Source organism: Vidua macroura, chromosome 5, assembly GCF_024509145.1.
Source record: "Vidua macroura isolate BioBank_ID:100142 chromosome 5, ASM2450914v1, whole genome shotgun sequence".
NCBI classification, from domain to species: Eukaryota; Metazoa; Chordata; class Aves; order Passeriformes; family Viduidae; genus Vidua; species Vidua macroura.
The window spans coordinates 12,003,301-12,025,456 of NC_071575.1; the positions used below are offsets into that span (position 1 = coordinate 12,003,301).

General features: G+C 37.4%; 2 protein-coding genes across 9 annotated transcripts in view; one reads left to right on the top strand and one right to left on the bottom strand.

Annotated features, from left to right (window-relative positions):
* CEP290 (centrosomal protein 290) overlaps window positions 1-8,931 on the bottom strand; it is a 49,747-nt gene extending 40,816 nt beyond the window's left edge. For 6 of the 7 annotated variants that reach the window (XM_053977196.1, XM_053977195.1, XM_053977200.1 and 3 more), the window contains exons 1-13: window positions 8,809-8,931; window positions 6,655-6,711; window positions 6,048-6,173; window positions 5,873-5,950; window positions 5,372-5,441; window positions 5,122-5,168; window positions 4,694-4,837; window positions 4,428-4,481; window positions 3,593-3,745; window positions 3,064-3,246; window positions 2,624-2,713; window positions 2,426-2,548; window positions 467-590 (exon numbers count right to left, since the gene is read on the bottom strand). In XM_053977196.1, the coding sequence (XP_053833171.1) occupies window positions 467-590; window positions 2,426-2,548; window positions 2,624-2,713; window positions 3,064-3,246; window positions 3,593-3,745; window positions 4,428-4,481; window positions 4,694-4,837; window positions 5,122-5,168; window positions 5,372-5,441; window positions 5,873-5,950; window positions 6,048-6,149 (1,168 nt within the window). In that variant the 5' untranslated portion in view covers window positions 6,150-6,173; window positions 6,655-6,711; window positions 8,809-8,931. Of the gene's footprint in view, window positions 1-466; window positions 591-2,425; window positions 2,549-2,623; window positions 2,714-3,063; window positions 3,247-3,592; window positions 3,746-4,427; window positions 4,482-4,693; window positions 4,838-5,121; window positions 5,169-5,371; window positions 5,442-5,872; window positions 5,951-6,047; window positions 6,174-6,654; window positions 6,712-8,376; window positions 8,466-8,808 lie in introns of those variants that run through there. The other variant, XM_053977194.1, reaches the window with a different exon arrangement.
* A 248-nt stretch (window positions 8,932-9,179) lies between these two features.
* The window catches only part of TMTC3 (transmembrane O-mannosyltransferase targeting cadherins 3), a 29,740-nt gene continuing 16,763 nt past the window's right edge, over window positions 9,180-22,156 (top strand). The window contains exons 1-4 of one of the 2 annotated variants that reach the window (XM_053977579.1): window positions 9,180-9,243; window positions 16,984-17,096; window positions 17,680-17,896; window positions 18,973-19,191. In XM_053977579.1, the coding sequence (XP_053833554.1) occupies window positions 17,708-17,896; window positions 18,973-19,191 (408 nt within the window). In that variant the 5' untranslated portion in view covers window positions 9,180-9,243; window positions 16,984-17,096; window positions 17,680-17,707. Of the gene's footprint in view, window positions 9,244-9,540; window positions 9,577-16,983; window positions 17,097-17,679; window positions 17,897-18,972; window positions 19,192-22,156 lie in introns of those variants that run through there. The other variant, XM_053977578.1, reaches the window with a different exon arrangement.

The window sequence follows — 22,156 nt, forward strand, 5'->3', positions numbered from 1 at the left end:
GAAACACCACAGAAAACATTATAAAGGAGATTTTCATTTCATGCTGTTTTTAATTAGGAAATTACAAGACACTACATATAAGAGGCTGGCTTTTCTTCCCCCTAACATTTCCTTCAAACAATATCTATCATAAGTGAGTGCACAGAAGGAACATCAGAATTTATCTGGAATTGCAAGCTATTATTCCTTTTCAATTCTTCATGGAGCTGAGACCTTATATTTTATGCTCTAACTTTTACAGATCAGGTGTAATTCTATTACCCATAAAACCCACTGAGGTAATCTGGATAAATTTAAACACTTCATTAATGTTTAATAAAAGAAAATTAAGAAAAAATATTAGAGACTAAAATGACTCAAATACTGCATTTTTTTTCCTGTACTTCTAAAAAATTAAAGAATGCAAAGTAAATTTGTCATTTCTGATTTTCCTGATTTTGACATTAATACAAAACAGTCACGTTACCTTTATCTTTTTGGAGATCATCTTTTAATTTCTCAATAATGAATGCATTTTTCTCCATTTCTTTGGTGCACTGTTCAACTTGCTCAGTGAGCAATCTTATCTGAGCATCTCGCTCTTGCACACCCTATGCATGCAAAAAAAAAAAAAAAAGAAACTCCATTAAAGGATCCTTCTTTACTGACAGGCAAACTACCAATACAGAACACCACGTGGGAAATGAAGAAATTACATGTAGCTAATACAAAACAATTTATAGAACATCAAATATACTATACTTACAACAGAGAGTTCAGATATTATCTAGAAGTTTGGTATATAAATGCAAAGCAGGAAAAATAAAAGAGAAAGTAAAAATCAACCACTCAAACACAGAAAAATAAGCAGCATTTCAGAATAATGACTTTAAATGGAAACAGTGTTCTCAGAGTTTGCCAGCGTTAGAGGAAAAGTTTCGGATAATACAGGTTTCTTGGCAGCTTCCTTATAAACAATTGCCATTGGCAACTGAGAGATACAAGTTCAAGATAGCAAAGACTAACAATCCATCATACATGACACATGAATTGCAGACAGCCTTTCAGCAAGCCATCTAACTTTTCAAAATTTGTGTCGTATCTTGTTTTGGATGCATATACATTCATAGATACACTCAGACTGTGGAGGTGACTTCTATGTATACTATTATATTTCTGTACTCGTAGATAAACATCAGAAATAACATAGAAAGCTTAGCATTATTTTTTCTGTGATTAATAAAAAAGTGGTAAAAGACAAAAAGAGACTTAAAAAAAGTTACAGGCATTAATAATAATAAAACAGAATGTAATAATAAAAATATAAAAATCTCAAGGTCCTTACTTTATACCAATGTTCTGAAAAACAACTTACAGGATTTCTTAAAAATATAACCATATTTGAAACCTAAAAGTACAGAGCTTAAAGTTGCAAAAACCTAGACACAATCCTTTAGAATATAAACATACATTGAAGGATAGCAAGCTCAGTCCATTTTGAGTAAAAACCTGAGAAGTAACTTGATTAATTTTTAAATGTCTACTTAAAATACACGCTTATTTACACAAAACATTTCAAAATGCCATGTTAACAATGCCCCTTCCTTCGCCCAGCCCCCCCAAAAAAGCAACCTATATAGTCATCTAATCAGCTAAAACCAAACAACTGCTTAAAAAAGTTACTTTCAGCTGCTTTCCTCTTCTGATACCTAAGGCTGATTTGTAATTTCAGGTGCTTTTCTCTTGAGAAGCTATCTATCACTAGGTTTGGAAGACTGCATAAATACATCTCACCATACTGCTCAGTTTATAAGAACCCAAAATTAACATAAACGTCATTACACATTTGCCTAAAAAACTTGAAGCAAGGCAGGAAATAATCCTGGAATCAGAGAGTATGCTTTCCATAGAGACTATTTCAGGATTCCTAATGGGCCACATTATTTTGGGGGAATGGGGAGGGGGTTATGTCTTTTAAGAAAGTGGAGACATTCAAAATCATGAAGAACTATGTAATTTTGCCTGATTATGAGAGATACACAAATTCAGCTAGTTCTATCATACTCATGCGATGAACCACAGAGTTAACAAGATGAGACAGATGAACACAAAAAATATGTACTAGGTAAGACCATTCCTTAACTAACAAATTTAGTGGAAGCTAAAGCCATATTTTAGAAACACTACATAATAGTTAGAAAAGATAAATATGAAAGTAACAGAGCCAGTTACCAAGAGTTCAGGTCATACACACACATACAAAGAAATTTCCTTTGTACATTGTCTATTAAGCTAACTTTGTAGTGGAATGAATTGACCTGTCTCATAATTCTCAAAATTAAGTATTTCATATTTGCAAACTATGAAAGACTAAATATATATTTGGTCAATAGCATATTTAGTTAATGGTGATTTCTATGTGTGCAATGTCTCACGTGAACTATACCTGCTGAAGGGACAGTATACTGTTTCTGTCTACATCAAGTTGGACCATTTTCATTTTCTCTTCCAAGTTAAATAACATTTGCTGATATTCTAGGAGTTCATCATCTTTTGAAGCTAAGATTTTCTGAAAAGAAGATAAAACACCATCAGAACACTTGAAGTAATTCCTAAAAGGGATTTTAAAAGCACTAAAAAATACCTTCCATTCTTCAACTTTTGCATTTACAGCTGCCATGAGTGGATCATCTTCCTCATTCTTTGCTTTCAGCTGATCTGAAAGGTCCTGAACCTAGACACACCATTTGGATGAACATCATATTACAAAAAGGTTTGGACCTAACCAGTATATATGAACAAACACACTACATCAAGTACATAATATTTAACAGATTAGAATATATATAATTCTACAACAGCAAGGAAATGACTTCTGAGAACAATGCATAACTAAATTTTTGTGAACTGCAGTGAAATTTTAAAATCTGTACCACATTCAAAGATCACACTACTTTTAAAGAGCATTACTTTAGAGGAGTATGTGGTTTTAACTGCATAGATAAAAAGTTTTAACTTAAGCAAAAATATGAAAACAGTAGAAACCTAAAAAAGAACTATACTAAATAATGAGTCATTTCTTACTTGAAATTTGTACCGATCTTTCTCTTTTCTTAATTCATCCATAATAATATCAGACTGTTGCACAATTAGTTTCATTTTGCTATATTCATCAGTCATCTTCTCCATTTCTTGCACTGATTCCTCAAGGTTTTTCCTCATTTCTTGGTTTTGAATCTCTAACTTCTCATTAGCTTCAGTCAAATTCTGCAAAAATAAAGAAAAAACTGCTTTAAAAAGTGCTCATCTAATACCTCAGTAAGAACTTGTAAGTCTTATACAAAATTAGCACAGAATAGAGTATTTCCCCTCTAAGTTATCAATTTCAACAAATTCACACAGCAAATAAGATGTATCTCTCTCCCTGTCAGTAACTTCATTACCTCTACCAAATTCATAGATGCAGACTGTAAGTATGACTGAACCCTTATGAACCCTTAGTATGAATTCCCTTATTCCACATGACTTCATCTGTAAATTGACATAGTGTCATGAAAGACACTATGGTCAGTAAAACTCCAATAGCTGCTCAATAGAATGCAAAGATTTTTACCTGAATTTCATCCAAATACTGGACAAGCTCAGAGCTTCTTTTGGACAGCTGTGATGTGTAATCAGATACCTCTCCTCTTCGTAATGGAATTGCTTCTTTTTGAGAATCTATTTGCCTCTGATAGTCAACCACATCCTGACGCAATTGTTCATTCTGCACAAAATGCAACCCAAACTTAAATCCATTTCTAAGAGTTGAAGACAAAGTTGTTGCATTTCTAGCGAGCTAATACAAAGAGCTAAGACACACAAAACCCATCCAAATTCCTACAGTCTGCTTTAGAAGTCTTAGAAGCCTCACCTTTTTCTTTATGCGTTTTTTCTTCACATTAAAAAGGAGAAAACAAGACCAAGAGAACAAAGCATGAAAAATATTAGAAATTAGCTTTGCTTTTGGAAGACTAAATATTAATCAATATTAATCAATACAGAAACAAAATAAAATAGCTTTTGTTATACCTCTGCATGCATATACATACATATACACACATATATTGAAGGGTATTTTGACAAATGATTATCAAGGTTTTACTCCAGGCCAATAATTAATCAAATTTACTTGGAAATAACATTTAACAAAAATGTTAAAATTTTAAAACCCAAAATCCATGCCAAGCTAATGCACAGTAGGACTATTCAGACTGAAATGTAGAGACTTCCTGACCTCAATTACCTACATTTCATTGGAGCACATGTACCACATATTTATTTTGCACTACTACACAGGAAATGTTCCAAAATTAAACATCACACCAAAAATTACAAATACAGAAAAATAGTAGCATATTTATAAAAAAAGTTGAAAATACAGTAAATCAGCAATCATTTTTGCTAACCTCTCTCCTGAATCTGATGTTTTCATTTTCAGCATCTTCAATTCGAAGAGCAAGCTACAAGACAGAAAACCTTTATATGCATCACTGACACCACAAAGAACTCCAGAAACAAAAAAAAAAAAAAAAAAAGAAAACAAATGCACAGCAATCCTATTTCATTAATGGTTTCTTTTTTTTTTAATTTCAAATGCCTTTTTCAGAACATCAACTTTTCAAAATATTTGACAGAACAGCTTCTAGAGATGTCAAGCTCAAGTCCTTCATACCTGTTCATTCACTTTCTTCTCCTTTTCCAGCTCTTTTTCAGTATCTATTAACTGTCTCTCTTTTTGTTCCAATTGTTTTTCCAGTTGGCGGATCTCATCACGCAAAAAACGAGTATCACGACCACCAGCAGATTTTTGTGCCATCTTATGAGCATTAAAAAAACATTATAAATATAGCAGATATTCAATGTAGAAAGAACTAAAAAACCAAAGCAGATACTAAGACTAAAATAAATGGGATTTCTCAAGTGTAAAAAACTCAAGTAATTACTCATCCAAGACTGGTGCATATTCAAAAACCAATAAAAGGCATTTGCTAAAATGTAGGGCTATTTCATTACTTTACAAGACTAAATACTAGTCTAAAATAAAATAATTAAAAGATCCCACCAAAGCACTCTATACACTAACAAAATTTTAAAACATACCTCTAATTCATTTTGAAGTTTCATCAGCTTGGTTTTAAAATTATTTTCTGTTAAAACAGAACAGATACAATGAATTACCCAATAAGGTAAAAACCACAAAAAACAGTATATTAAAGCAACTGACTTCAGAGCAGATGGTATTTTGTCCAGCTCTCTAAACCTTAAAAAAAAGCCAAAAAATATAAAGAACAAAAACCTAAAAACACATTTAAAAAAATATTTTAGGAACAGCATAAAAAAGCTTGCTTACCACATTTGGCTTGCTCCTCCCCAGCTTTTTCAACTTCTTCTACTGCCAGTTCTACCTCTTGAGCTTTCATCTGAGAAAAGAAGCGTAGCAAGCAAAGAAGAAATATTTATTAATACCATAAATTAAAAGATTTTTCCATAAACCTTATGTTTAGAACATATTTATTTTGAGAAATTTATCTGCATTTTGCATCTATATAACTATGTTATTCCAACTCACTTCACTTCCCACTACTAAATTCCAACAGCTACACAAGAAGGTACTCTGGTGCAAGCACGTATTTGGCATATAAATTACCTTAGGAGTAAGCAGTATTTTCAGAACAGGAGAAAAAAAGATGCTTCCATTTAAACAAAAATACAAAAAACCAAACAAAAACCAAACAAAAACCCCCAAACCAAAACAAAACACAAAAAACAAACAAACAAAAATCCAAACAAAAACCCACAAAATAAAACAAATGCATCTACAGAATTGAAGAAAGTAAGCCTTAATAAAAACCTTCAGTAGTGATTGAGTAATTTTAAAAAGGTGTATCATTTTTTCTGGAGTTTCAGTTTTTAAGTCTTTCCCATCAACCTAAAAAAAAAGACAAAAGTGGTTTTACACTAATAGCAATGAAATACATAGGGAAGAAGGTACAATAAAACCCTCAAGTTCCATTCTTCTCAAGCACCTTGATCATGATATCCAGCAATCTGTCTACTAGCTCCTCTTGATGAGGCAGAGTATCTGGATCAACTTTCATGAGCTTCTTCCAATCTAAAACAGGTGCCATATTGAAGGTATGACTTTTTTTTTCCTGGAACAAAGATTAAAATAACAGTTATCAGGTATTATCAGTGCAAACCAATTTTAGGTCAAATGATTTAATGGAGGCTGGCCACTGAACACACCAGATGACTTCTAATAACTGTAACACTGATCAACATTCTGTTCACATTTTGATCTATTACAAACTAGGAGGCTATAATAAAAACATTTTTTCTTCATGTTAATGAAGATCAGGACACACATGAAACCTGTATTTTAACTTCAATATCCTTGTTTTCTTCCCCATCTCTTAATGTGGTATTTTTATGCCAATGAACAAACACAAAAATCATTATTTTTAATACTTAAAACAACCAACACTTTGATACTGTGAGCACCAACTTCTTGACATTGTATTAAACATCATTTCTTTTTGATTAGACTACTTGAATTGACAAAGAACATTAATCAACCTGGAAACTGAGAAAAATCTCATCAGAAAGTGGTGTAAAGTTTTTTCTACTGCTTACCTACTGGTTGTTATGGGCCACTGTGATTTCTCACACACCTGAGAGTCGATACAGTATCTGAAAAAGGCCAAAGGGATTGGAAATCTTGGATTATTCTGTTCTTTGGAGCTGTCTCTAGACTTTCTGATCAATATTTCAAAAAATAAATTCTGCCAAGTTTAGAACAGAACATTTTTAATCTACTTATTGCCCTAAATTATGAATATAGCACAAACGGTTAAGACAAATTAAGAAAGAAATAAAGCTAACTAGAATAGTAAATGCAGTATTATTAAAAAAACTAATGACACAGCAGGGATACATATTTTATAGGAAAAAAATCAAGCTCTATATTTCCTATATTTTATAGGAAAAAATCAGTAACTTCAGCAATGCTGTATGCTGAGCACAGCATTTTGAGATCTGACTCATCACGCACCCTGTTCCTCAGTCAGCAGTTTAAAGACTCAACAACTGAAACCTCCTATGTTAACAAAAGGCTGAAACTGGTATTACTTTCCAAAATGAATATGTCTAAGCATTCTGAAAGAAGAGCTGTCAGACTCAGAAATACAACTGTATGCTTAAGGGAGGATAAAAATGACTTCATCCTTTCTAAATATGTGAACTACTTGAAAGGTCCCCTATATTTACTATATTTCTTCAATGTTTGCTAAGCATATAACATGCATTACATTCAATCCATGACTTCACAAGGACAACACCTTATATACATTATTGCTTTTCTGTTTTATTGTAATGGCAAAGGATAATACAAGGAGAATACTGGCACTTTGACTTATTCAGTTAACTGAATACTACTTGACTTCAGCAACATACTTGTCTAAGGATCAGAGTTCTTAAACACATTTATTTATTTTTTCTTAAGTAATGAGATGTAAAACTTAGGAGTTTTAAATGCTCAACAACCAAAACTATTCTGAAAGCAAATACACAAACTTAGTATCGTCAATCCTTTTCCTACCTTCCATCTCTCATATATCTTTTCCCCTTAGCTTACAAAATAATCTCCTAAGAAAATAACAGTCCTAAAATTTTATCCAGAAGGATAAAATATAATTGGATTGTACATAAACAACTGAATCCAACTTGGTGGGAGAGCAGCTACAGTAACATAGGGGGGCACAACCTATGCACAGAGTATGTTCCACAGTATATATAAACTGCGAGAGAATTTATTTAATTGAAAAGTTTTTCATCATTTTGCTCATCTGTTGTCATCAACTAAAACCCGTGGTTTTAGTAAACAGATGATCCATGTGATGAGATGCTGAGCTCATGGGTCTACAAAATGTGTGAAATAGACGGGGATTTGGTATTAGTTACCACAAGATTTTCTGGACTTACCCAGGGAATTAAGCACACATAAAACGGCCAAATGTTGTAAAGTTCAGCAGACTCAGATGGAAAAGGAAGTCTAGAGGGTATGCTCAAGTACTACCAGAACAACAGTGCCCTGGTCTGACTATAGGAAACCACGAAGAGACAGCCAAGCTCACGTGGTGATACTTTACCATTGCAGTGAGATCAAGCACCACTGGGAAGAGCTGATCTTTTCCCACCAGGGTGTGTGTAATGGGCAGCAGAGAGTCAGATGCACACGAGGGGAACTGAACATCAAGAAGCACCACAGTGATGTGGGAGATGTGCTCTGCTAACTCCGCATTTGTTTACATGGGGTAATCCAGTTTAAGCTACTTTCGACTTTCAAATTGCATTTACCCGGAGTAGCTCTGCGAAGCACAAGATCTTAATTATAAAACCCCAATCAAGAGAGGATCTTCGCAGGTTCCCATTCTCTCCTGTTTGGCATACCCCAGACACAGGATACAGTGACAGCCCAGGATCCCTCCAGGATGCTGTTGAGACAACTTTGTCCCCGTTTCATTCCAGCTCGACTGAACGAACAATTTGCCTTATTCTGCAGCCGCCTTCCCAACGAGGCGCAGCAGAGGCAGCAGACGCGGCGGGACGCTCCATCCCCGGGCTCAGCCTGCGCCGCCGCCCCCGCCCGGGACCCGCGGCCGGCCCGCAGCAGTAGAACGGCCCCGCCGCCGCCCCCAGCCCGGCTGCTCCCGGGGGAGCGCGGGCCGCTCAGGCTGGGGGCAGCTTTTGGTCTCCTTGCCCGGAGCACCCCCCGCCCCGTGGCCTCACCGCTCCCGGAGGATGACGGTGGCCGCTGCCAGGCGACGCCATCAGACTCTCCCGCAGACCCGGATACTCGTGGGCGCAGGGAAAGTCAGCGCTTCCGTGGCACCCGCAGACAAGCCCTACGGTGCCAAGCGGGCTCTCCCAGTCCCGAGGGGCAGCCAGGCGGGCAGGGCGCGATCCCGCCCGAGAGCGCCGCTTCCGCGGGGCAACGGCCCCGGGCACCACCCCCGCCACCGGGCGGGCTCTACGGGACTACAGCTCCCGGCTTGCGTCGGGGCCGGCCGCACCGCCCACCTTTTTCCCGACAGCCTGTACGGGGCGGAGAGCGGGGCGGCGCGCGTGCGCTGTGCGCGGCGGCGGCGGCGCGCGGGGTGGGTGGCGGCTCCGGTGGCGGGGCCGCGGCCCCAGTCGCAGTCGCAGTGTTTGTGCCGGCCTCAGGTAGGGCGGGCACGGCGCGCTGCGGCCGCGCCCCGCGGCAGGCCTTGCCGGGAGCGGGGGGAAGGGAGGGAGGAAGGAGGGGGTCCGGTGTAGCTGCTGCCCGCGGTAGTTTCGGTCCGCTGGCCGTGCCTGCCCCGCCGCGTCGGTGAGCACCCGCGCCTGCCGGGCTGCGGTGCGGCCTCGGCCGCTGACTAGGGCGCTTGAGCGGCGTACGGGACCGCACCCTGGCTCCTCCGCCGCCCAGCCTGCCCTTACCTTCCCTGCCTCGCCCCAGGGCTGCGGGCAGCGTGCTGGTTCCTGCCCGGCCGGCGGGAGGGCTGCGGGACTGCCCGGGTACGCGTGTGCTTTGGGGGTAGGTAGGGATTAGTGGGAGCCAGAAGGCACGGGAAAAATCACACCTATAAACTACTTGAATTCATTGGGTGCTGTTAGCCAGCAAATCTGAGTTTTGGTAGTGGTCTGATAGCCGAGGAAGTTTGGGATCCTGTGTTTTAGTTAAATGGGTCTGAAGACATCTTTTCAAATAAAAAAAGAGAAAACTAGTAACCATTCCAGGCGTGTTTATCTCTTTGTATTTGTTTATGCAACAGCTGTGGAGAGCCGAAGTGGATTTGTTTGTTTTTGTTTTTTTTTTTTGCTTGTTTTTAATGGTAAGAGAAATGTGATTATAACATTATCTTTGTAGTTTTGTCCTTTTTTTTTTTATTAATAATTGTTTTCAGTTTTTTTGCTATCTCTCGATAATTGTTGATATTTAATGGAGACTGACAAGATGCAAGATGCCTTGCACTCCTTATGCAGTTGTTCCAGTCACAGCACAGCTCCGAGACTTCTATATCTCAGCCGGGGTTTGGTTAATTATAGTTCTGTATTAGGGGCAAAAAGCAAACTCTGTAGTTAGGGAAGGGAAGGAGACTGGGCTATATTTAATGAATGGGTAATGTTACTAAAAATAAATAAATTATGCAATTAATTATGGTTAAGTGTAAAACAATGATTTCTTAGTAGCAGGGACTTTTATAGGTATAGGAAGTGCCACAGAAAATAATGGCACCTTAGCCACAAACAAAGCCTTCAGGAGAGGAATCTTTCTGTGACAGAGAAAATAATCTATTGATGCTGGAATGCTTCTGTATAGGAGCTTTTTTTTTTAATCATGTTCATCATCTTAGCCAGCTGTTAATGCCAGTATAGCTATTTAATGTGCTTTATTTAATATGCATCAGCATTTTTGAGTGTCCTGTTGTAGAATCAGCAGAGAACACGTTATTACATTTACTGGCAGTGAAACCATATCTGGGTTGTAATTGTGTAGTGCAGCTAGTAAAGACCATTGGTGCAGAAGTAAAAGGTATTTGGATTTGAGGTGGGCGTGGAAGCTCCAAAAGTGAAAAAAGAGTAAAAGGAATTGAAGTATTAACCCCACACAAAATGAGAAAACATTTAAAATACAGTGTGGCTTGGACCAAGTAAATTAGTTTTTCTTATGTTTTGTACCACCTCATGTGATGAACTTTGTGTAAGTGAATCTTTTAGTGGGATTAGATACTTACAGTTCTGGAGCCAAGAAATCAATTCAGGCATACATGTTAAATCACAGCTTTGATAACAGTGTGCCCTTGCAAAGACCTAATAGAAAAACCACACTATGAAAAGCCTAATGGAACGTGATTTAAAGTACACAAGAAATCGTACACAGACCCAACATACTAAATAAGGACAGAGTAGCAGAGTCTTAAGGCTGTGTTTTCACCTTATACCTCACATGTAGCTTCTGTTAATTTATTCTTTGGAGTAAACAAGCATGCAGTTTCTGCTGTTGCATTTCTGGAACACAGAGAGTGGTGATAAGTGTTATTTTAGAGACACTTTTTGCATCAGTAAGGCCACAAAAGATGTTTTATGTAGTTGCTCTAAATAGAATGGGTATTATTTTGCTACTGTTTGAATGTGGCAAAAACCCCTAAAGGTTTGACATTGAAAAATGAGATTCTGTTACTGATTTAAGTTTTTAAGTTATAAAGTACAAGCTAGACCTGTGTGGTTTGTATTTAAACTGGCGTGTACCAGTTGCATTGAACAAACTGAAGCTAAACCACCGGCTAAACCAGTGTTTTCATCTCACCCATTTTAAATTGTGTTACATTTTGGTCTTTGTTTGTATCAGACTAACCTAAGATCTCACAAGTGTTAGTCCAGCTGCCTGGTTGCCAGCAAGTTCTTTTCCCGTGGGAGATCTTTCACCTGTGTTCTCACTTTGTATCAGAACTGCCAGTGCTCTTCTAGTTAATCCTTCTGAACCATGTGAAGAGAAGGCTGGAGGCCATTACCTTCCTATGTAGTGAAGGGTTATTTCCTAGTAGTCCCACGCCTCTTGATCTGGTAGTGAAAACCTTGCAGAAGGTTTTCACAATAAAACTTTTCTTGTTATATTTATCCTGGTTTAGGATTTCAGCAAGATGAAAGGGAAATTCAGGCTTGTTTTGTATTATTTCTCCTCTCATCTTTCCAAATACTTCTTGCTTTCTAGATCAGATTCAAGCCCAGTCATTTAAATCTCAGCTGTGATTTGATGATTTGAAGGTTTTCTGTGTGAACTGTAGGTAATGTTCTAAACAGTTCAGAACCTTCAGTGATTAATAAAGTTTGTGTCTCTAGTAAATAAATCTCCAGTATTGCTGATTATTGTTTAGTAAATTGACATAACATGTTGTTATTAATGCCTTTCAATCCATCCAAGTGCCATTACTCTGTAGAAAAAAAAAATTAATGTATGTTTAAGTTTCCAAAGTTTGATAGTCAGATGTGTATAACAGACAAAAACATATTTCTTCCTGCAAGGGTCTTTTAATGTAAGGTGGCAGATAGCTAATTATGGAATGCTAAATAGCTTTTGCATGTTTTCAGGATTACAGCTGTATTCTTGCCAAGATACACACTTGCCAAATTTTTTTAAATTCTGATGGACAGAAAATGGCTTCTGCACTCCCAAATTTCCCAACTGAGGATAGTCTTAGACCATCATCATGCATTATTTGTGTCAGAGGTTTTCTTATGCAGACTACTGCATCTTGCAACATGTAGTGTCATGGATTTAGAAGCAATCATTGAGAAATATTGTGTTTTCTTACCTTCTAAAAGTGCTTTGTCTCTTTTGGTGGTTGTTACTTGGGTTTTTGTCAGTGCATTTTTTCAGTTTTGTGAGACTTTCTTAAGTTTTACTCTTATTTGTTATTATTGAAGACTGGATGAACTATTAGAGTGATCTCAAGAAGCTGGAACAGGAAAACTATGTACTTTATGCGCCAAATGGACTTGAGAGTTCTGGTTCTCTTCTGTCCTTTCCATTTAATGTCTCTGTATACAAATATGAAAACGGTGCAGTGCAAAGTGCAGATTTCGGTGCCAAACAGCCTCAGAAATTTAGTCCAGTGATAGGCTGTTTTGCATTCTTTTTTTTACAGTTGGCTCTGTTGACTACTGTGCATTTTCTGACTCTCAAGGTTTACCTTGCTGTTCATTGTTTTCAGCTGTATATTCTTCATGATGGTCAGATATTATTGTAAATTAAAGTGTTGGAGTCCAGAACATCCCTCTGGCTGCTCTGGCTGTCTTGAGACTCTGGCAGGGGTCTCAGAGACCCTGGCAAGAAGTCAAAAACATCTGTAGCTTCGATTTTAGCCTGTGGAAAACTGCCAACTCTGGATGAGAAATTACAAGTCAAAAGGGTTTGAGTAGTGTAATAGGTGAACTAACACAGGGTGGAAAAGTAGAATTCTGGGGTTTTTAAGATAAGGGGTTCAGGGGACAAGATGGAGGGATTTGGGCGTGTCCTGACCTTCTTGTTCTTCTTGTCCTCCATGTCTCGGTGTGATAGTGACACTTTTCTATTGGTTTAGGATAAGGACACACTGTCCAACATAGATCTTAGGTATTGGTACAGGGCCTGTAAACATGGTACACGTAGTTTTGAGTATATAATGTGGGAGCCGCCCAGGCGCGAGGGGAGACTGCTATGGCTTCTGTACTAGGCAGACCTTGGCAGGTCAGAGAGAAACTGTTATAGATAAGAAGAAATAACCTTGAAAACACAGTCGGAAGCATTCCAGACCTCTTCTTCAGCTGTGTTCAGGCTAGGGAAGCAAAGACTCTTTTTGGATCTCTCTTGGGGTCACCCTGACCTATAGGAACCCTGAGAGAGAGAAGAAATCGACATTAAAGTATCCAACAGAAGTCTTTGGAATAAAGTATGTCTGTCCTGATTTCATCCAGGCAAATGGTAGCTCTGTGGCTGTGCACTAGACCACAAGCTGGCAGTTATACCCAAGGGGTGGTTAAGGTATCTGAGGGGCAGTCTTAGAAGCTGTCAAAGTAGCAGGTAGGTGAGATGAAAAAATAACCTGAGGAATGTTCAGCCTATTTGCATGTTTAGGACTAGGCAGTGATGTGGTTCTTCCTTGCAGCAAGTCTGTTTTAACAAAGAAGTTGTTAGGCAGCATTTTGCAAGTGTTTATCAAATACATCCATCACTGGAAGTAAAGTACTGGCACTTGCAAGACCATACTTGGGTTGATCAACATGTTAGGTGGGTAAGAAGGAGAATATTTCCACTCACATGAGCAGCCCAGTCATATCAAGGCTTCAGCAGCCTCTTGCACGTCTGTGATTTGCAAGGTTCTCAGTCTTTTATACTCCTTACATGGCTTCTTACTTTCCAACATCAAACTGATAATAGATTAGTTGGCGTGAAAGTAATTTTGGTTGCCAAGAAGCAGTTGCTGTTTTCCACTGAGTTTAATGACAGGCATACTTTTGCCTGGCTTACCAAGTACAGATGATCTTTTATAAACCTCTGCTTTAGTTTTGCATTCTCAACATGTTGATGTTCATTGTGGGTTTGGAGCTTGGAGTGTGAGGGTGGACCCAGCTGCAGTAGCAGATAGGAAGTAGTAGTTCTGATGGCAAGACTTGCTCAAAATCTGCACTGTTATGCTAACATAAAGGACCGCATTTTTTTTATTCCATATTTATACTTTAAGTCAGCAAGAACATTAAAAGTGCCCTTTAATCAAAGCACGTCAAAAAAAGGACCTGCTTTCCTACCCAGGAAAAAAAGTAATTTTCCTAACTCTCTGTATCTTTATAGTACATTTCAGGAGAATAAGACCTTAGAATGCCAGAATGCAAGTCAGAAGTAGTAAAGTACCTGTGCTGCAGTTTTGTGCAGTCTACAAGTTCTACGTGGCCTTACATTTCCCATTTTTCTCTTTGTGCTTAGCCTGGAAGCAGAGTGCTTGAATATGGGGGCTTTACCAGATTTCCATTATGCCTCTCTCTTTTCAAGACCTAGTGTTTTAGCACACAAATAAAATTTGAGAGGGGTGTGGTGTGATGCTTTAGAGGTTACCAAGTTTGTTACAATTCAAGCAGAATGTTGGGTGACTTGCTGCTAAAACCAGAACAGTGCATTTTGTTGCATATATTCATTGCTTACAGTAAATTTAGTAAAACTCTTCAGGATTGCCTGGAGTGTCTGTGACTCAAATACTTGTCTTGAAAGACCAAAGTATAGCCATGTATTTGCATGCAATTGTAATTGTATCTGAGATTGAAATGTGCATGTAAAGGAGAAGGTGAATTGCAATAAAAACTTACAATGTTAAATGTGGGTATTTTATGGAGTTCTCTAATGGTGGGCTAGCCACTAAAACATGAACTTTGGATTTATCTAATACCTGAATTTATTTATGCTTAAGAGTTTCCTTTCATTCAAATGACAACAGCATTTTCCTACAGCTGGCATGTAGGTGAGTGGAGCTCTGTCAGGGAGGAGCATGGTCAATAATGGTGTATAGTGTGGAGTTCTGAGTGGAAGGAGTACTAGAAATTCAGAGCAAAATGAAAGGCTTGTGAAAGCATCAGAATCACCTGGGATTAAGGGATAAGTATTGTAGATGTTTTGACATACTTTTTCACATGTGCAAAAGTGAAAACCTACTTGCAAAAGTTGAAGGAGTTAATAAATAAGGCTGGTTAAGCTTTTCATTCTGATAAGACACAATACTTAGGAATCAATTTTGGTTCTTTGCTAGTTGGGTAACAGTAGCTGTTTCTGAATAAGTGTAGTTAAAGAATTAGAAGTCAGCAAAACCCTACTTATCCAACAAAGCCTTTTCTTAAAGGTTGAATTTAAATAAATCTTAAGAGTTGGTTCTGTGTAGTAATATTACTATGTCACAGTATTTAAAATAATAAAGGCTTGTAATTTGGAAAATCCTGACATGTTTATTGTAGGTCCTTTTCAGATATCACTGCTTCTCAGTAGTAGTTAACTTCAAGAAGTAGGAAGTGGACTCTTCAGAAGCTGTTGCAAAAAAAGGAATTTCAAATTATGGCAGGGTAGAAGCATATGTTTCATATCCACCTTCTTTGAAGGGGTGACTAAAAAAGTGCTGAGCTCAAGTTCAAAAGTGTGTTCCTGTAGCATGCTTTGTTTTCTTTTTTTGTAAGATTTCTCTGGCTGCCGAGAAGACCAAAGATAGGTTCAGTTGTAAACTTTGTGTCTTAAAGTACTCGGATCAAGCCCATGGCAGGGGGATTGGAACTAGATGATCTTTAAGGTCCCTTCCAACCCAAACCACTGTATGATTCTATGAAAAAGGTGTAGCACCATCCTTCAACATTGTGGTGGTTTTTTTACTTATTTTTGTTAATTACAAAAGTGGTGGCAGCTTTAAAAAACAGGCTTTCTTTGTTGAAGTAATATCAATAGTCAGTGCTCCAAGTACTACAAAAGCCCTTAATTGCCATTATGTGAGGAACACCAAATGGTTTGGTTTGATTTCTTTAAAATGATATGTGTCCTGGTTTTCAGTTTAGCTGCACCCGCATCTTGTTGCACATGTATTCCTTCCTGTACCTACTGCTTCTTTGCCACTAGGTGGTGGTGAATGGTTATGAGCTCTCAGGTCCACACTGCAAACTACAAACAAGATCACCTACCTAGATCTCTGTGGCCTGTGTTAAGAGTTCAAGAAGCATTTGGATAACACTCTCAGGCACATTGTGTGATTCTTGAGGTTGTCCTGCTCAGGGCCAGAAGTTGGACTCAGTGGTCCTTGTGACTCCCTTCCAGCTCAGCATGTTTTATGAAATCTGAACACAATTTTTAAAACGCCCAGTAGACCAAAGAAAAAAAAAAATCACCAGGATTTCAGGGTTTAGGACAATAAAGCAGACTGTAGCTTTCAAATAGCTCATCAGCTTTGATGTTTAAACTGTGATAAACATAAGGCTGCATTCATTATGTATTCATGGATCCACATTATCTGGCTAATATTAGCTGCTTTGTGTCCCTACAGATGCTCCCCCTCTACAGTTTGGGGGGAAAATACTCTTGTTCAGGCATGTCCATTTTTTCAAAATGAAGTTAGTGTTCAACTGTGTAGCCTTTCAGTATCTTCGGTCCCAACAGGTGGCAGTGGTCTATGCAGAGTCAACCAGTGGTCAGAAGAAATGCCTTTGACCTGTAGTTACCTTCTCATTCTTCCAAGGCAGAACAGTATTTTCAAACAACCCAATACACAGTAATTTCACCTTTTGATCAGTTCATATCATATTATGTAATTAATCATAAAACTGCTGATTAATAATTTCTAGGGCTTAGGAAGTTAGCAAGATGAGAGAAAATAATATAAGATAAAGTTAATTTTGGTTTTTTGCATGCTATTTTTTTGACAGTAGTCTCATGAACAGTCAGCGACATCAGAACAACTGGCAGAGTTGAGGAAAAAATATGACCATTTTGTGAACTTCTACAAAGAATGCAAGTAAGCCTAGTGTGACCTTCAATGGTAAGTTTACCTTTTTATTACTATTATTAATGTCCTTTACCTGTCCTTGAACCTCCTGTATGAAGTTCTACAAGTTTCCTGTTTGTTCATTAGAATGTTTAAAGTTTGTTTTAGTTTTAATTGATTTTGAAATATTTTGAGAAACACCTTTAAACCTAAACCCATAAATAATTGACACAATATCTGCCTCTTTGCTAACTTAGAATTTTGTGTATGTTAAATTTCTCAGGATTCCAAAGAACTTATTTTTCATAGTTTATCAGTTTGCAGCACTCTCCTGAACTGCATAGCTGTCTGCTGAAAACTTCATCACAATTTATTATCAATGCTTTTTTTCCTTTTTCCCCAAATAAAACATGAAAAGTAGCAGTGCATCCACCTTCTTAAGGGTAAGATATTTTAATGTGAGTATTTAATTTAAACACTAAACCATGTTACATGCATGACTTGAAGAAACCTTCCTATCTTACTGACTGTTAGGTATGGAGTGTCATTAACTTCTAAAGTATTTGATGTCTTAATTTGACTTATTAAACTTGATAAAGAAAGTAAAACTTCTCAAGTTTCTCTATGTATATTTCAGTTTTTGTCTATGAAACCTCCTTGAGAAGATGGCTGACGTAAGCCTGAAGGAAGCAGCACTAATAGTTGGTGTGGTGGCAGCCTGCTACTGGAACAGTCTCTTTTGTGGGTTTGTTTTTGATGATGTTTCAGCGATTTTGGACAATAAAGATTTGCATCCTTCTACTCCGTTAAGAAATCTGTTTCAGAATGACTTCTGGGGCACTCCAATGTCTGAGGTAAATGGTTTGTGAAACACATTGAAACTTTTAGGAAATTGAAAAAAAACCTTGCAAAGTGTTTTTACACTTCTTTTTCCTAGTGTGGTTTTAACAGAATAGCTTGGATTTGATGGAATTTGATGGTGTTAGTGTTTTTTACAAGAATAGCAGGAAGACACAGCTTATATTCATTCCCTTTGCTCAATGAAATGACTTCATTTTCATAAGAAAATGAAGTTGTACTGACAGCTGCATGATGTTATTTCCTATGTAATAAAAATATCAAAATTGAACAACTCTCACCAATTTATATTCTCCTGCAAAAGTTAGATATTGACATACAAGGGCATTTATTTCCAAATGCAACCTGGAAGGAAAGATAACAGTTCAACAACAAAGCTTGGAATTAGGATATTGAATCCTTTAAATGTATTTAATTTTATATATATATATAGGGAGAGAGAGAGAGATATTAATTTCAGAGTTTATGATTTGTAGCCCATATAGAGTGGCTATGTATTATCTGAAAAGCAGAATTGGCATTGAAGCTCTTTATAAACACTGTTAAATGGCAGTAGCTAAAGGATTTTGACACAGTTTTGAAAGTCACACATGGTGTTTTTGCTAAGGAAATGAACAAAAATTCACTCCCATTCATACATTTTCTGCTTATCAAGGCATTCCACTTTCTAATCTTATGTTCATAACCTATGGGGTTAGTTCCATGTGACATACTACTTGCTACTCTGCAAATAGACACTGATACATAATTTTCACATAACCGTGTAACCAAAGCTTCCAGATGCCATTTATTTCTGTATTGAGGGTTAAGTAGGTTCCTAAATTCCTCAGTGAAGTTTCAAATAGTACTTTTTAACATGTTTTTACTGAAAAAAAATCCTTAACCATGTCCAGTGGAAAAAAGCCATTATTTTTTTTTTTGTTGTTGGGCTACTGATTTTCATATCTTTGTTTTGAAGGTAGATGCATGACAGTAGAAGGGAATTCAGGTATGGATAGGTGTTTAGAAAGGTATTTTGGAGTGAAAGTCATTTTGTAAGTTAGTGGTGATTGATTTATTTATTTTCTTTCAGGAGAGGAGTCATAAATCTTATCGTCCCCTTACAGTTCTAACGTTTCGCTTAAACTACTTGTTCAGCGAGTTAAATGCAGTTTCTTACCACTTTCTAAATCTGGTCTTTCATGTGGTGGTTTGCATTGTCTTCCTCAAAGTCTGTAAGCTCTTCCTGGACAACAGGAGCAGTGTCATTGCATCCTTGCTCTTTGCAGTGCACCCAATACATACTGAAGCGGTAGGTACAGCTGTGATGTGCCTAATTTGTTTGAACTGTGTTAATTAAACTTAAATTTCATGGTTTTTATATCTGCTTTTATATATATAACTCCAGAAATTATGATTTTATTTATACTTACTCTTCCCTTTGCAGTGAGTGGTGGAAGTGACAAATTTCCATGCTCAAGAGTTGTTTTATATTACATGCAGCTACTGAAAAATAATTAAAGAAACATGAATTTAGGGACTAAATAATTTAGGCCTCTGCTATATACGTTGGCTTTTATGACTTTGGTTTACGTAGACATTTGTGTTCTGTGATGATTCATACAGTATCCTATTTTGCAAATGCTATGAATGCCTCCTAATGCATTTCCAGAATCCCTTGTGGCTAATCACCAAGTCTGTTCTGTCTACTTTCTTTTATGTCAATGTGTCTGTCCTAGTGGGACGTTCTCTAGGATTGTCATTGCTGTGCTATAGCCAGCTTAGGCCCAATTCTGTTTGAACCTTCCACTTTTTTAACATATAGCATATAAGGAAGAAAAAATACATTTCTCTTGTTTTTGATTCTGAAGGAATTCTTCACTGCTATTTAAAAAAAACAAGAAGCTTTATTTGTACATATTTTCTGATTATATACTTTTTAATGGCCAACCAGGCTTGCAATGTTGTGGAGGAAATGAAGTCTGGTGATCACCACTCATAAGATTTCTTTTTGCCAGAAAATATGATAAAGCAAATTTGTGGCATTTTCTGCTGTTATGTCTGCTCCCCTTCAATTTGCTTTCCTGGATTTCAATACACAGGTGTTGCAAAGCCCTGTCTCTTTTTTTTTTTTTTTTTTTTTTTTTTTTTTTTTTTTTTTTTTTTTAATAGTATTAGCTTTTTTTTAGAAAACTGAAAGTGTTTGAAACTTTACTGCTTTGGAGGTGATACCACTTTATTGAGTGGAGAGAGTTTTTTAGGGTGGGGAAAGGGGGAGTAGAGTGTTTTGATTTTAATAAAATGAGAGGGGTCTGCTCTTACTTTATGTTGTAATTTTTTTGGTCCTGATATTTTGGGTGAAGAGTTTCCATCTGTCTCTTATATACAAATAGTACAGATCCCTTTAAGCAATAATTAAGAAGCCTGCATCCATGTATTTTGAGCAAATTTTACAGGAATTGAGTTGATAAAATTGGCTTTTATTTAAGCTACAAATACATGGTTGCTAGAAGTTAAGGGAATGTTTAAAATGAAGAAGTTAAGTATCTAAAAATTTCTGCGTACTCCAAAGCAGAAACCCCTATAAAAACTTGGGCAAAATTTTTTACTTCATTTGGTTTTCTGGTTCTGTGAAAAAACATGCTTTAAATTGCAAATTTGGCTTTGCCTCTTGTAGTAAATGTGACAGGATCTTTGCAGCAGTGTTAGCAAGTTGCCAGTGACTTACGTTAGTGGCTCACAGGTTAGATCAACCATTGTAATTTTATCACTTTCATTCCAAATTTCAGTGATTCTTTATTATGCCTGAACGTTGAGATTCTGCCCGAAATAGCGTGTAGCACAGATGCTTTTAGTACTGTGCATCAGAGTTGGCAAAAAGTAGCGTGCAACTCCTAGAGCGCATTGTGTAACAGAAGCTAATTGTGTACGGCGATGTTGCGTAGTTCCGGAGCCATTGGGCAGAGGGTGTGTAAGGCCTGCCTGGTGTGCGCCACGGGAGGGCGCTGTAACACAGGGATCGCTGCAGCTTGGTGCTGGCCTGGAAACTGCGAAACTGCGATTCTAGTTGACTCCTCCTGCTGTTGTACTCAGTGAAGAGTCAGATAAGGGCTCGTTTTCTTCTTGCCCTCACCTTTTTCAGTGTGTAAAAAGAAGAACAAGTGGAGGTTTCCTTACACAGAAAAGAGGAGGTAATAATTAGATGCATGTTGGGACTAGGGATTTTTATATCTTTTATAATTATAATTGAAAGGTATCTGGTCTTAATTCCTTACAAATTAGTCTCCTACTTATTCGTCACTTGCACAAGAGTTTGAAACAGCAGATACAATGCATAAATATTTCAACCCTTTACCTATCTTACAATAAACAGATTTTTCCTGGAAAAGTTATCAAAGCAGGATAAGTAGAAGATCATTTTCTGCTGGAGTTCAGAAAGAAGCTAGGCTCTTGCAGTGATGATATCTCTTCTTCTGAGGAAGAAGTTTTTAGGAAATTAGTTGAATTACAGCATCATAGTTTCATTTGTCCTTGTCTTTACAATTTCAGTGCAGTCTTCCTAGTTACTTTGCTACTGTTCTGGCCAGAAGTATGTAAACCACATTTATAACTACAGGATGTCAACTTACCTCGTGAATGCTGAAATTTTCTCTCATAAGTCATGTTTGTATCCAGAAATAGAACCTCTCTTTTGGTGGCAGTCAAATGTGGAGGCACACCAACATGCTTTATTAACATTCTATTTCAACTGATCTACAGATAAAGTTCTCTTTAATGTCTTAATGCTAGACAACTTTGGAATCCAGACCAGGAATCTTTGAAACACCTTAAGATATTTTGGAAGCAAATACTTAGATGCTCTTCAAAATATTAACACAAACTGTGGTGTCTTACCAACTGTGAAACACACTTTGTGCATGATTCAGTGAATCCTTTGGTAAACATACAGTAGTCCCAAGCTAAATACCAGAGTATGATTTCAGATTCAGATTAGAATACTTTTCTTTACACTGTGACCTTGGGTACTGAGTTACTTTCTCATTTTATGCTGTGCTGGATCAATCGTGCTTGACCAAGAATGTACTAGCAATAAAACTTTCTAGCTGGGTCCAGATGGCAAAAAGTCAGTTTTCAGCATCGTCATAGTTAAATATGAGCTATGCAGTTTCCTTAGTTAAATACAACCATCTGCCTCAGGACAGCATGCTATTTTTCAGCCATGTTACTTGTAAAAATTTGGAAGCAATCAGAGGCACTACAGAAGAGGACAAGTAATG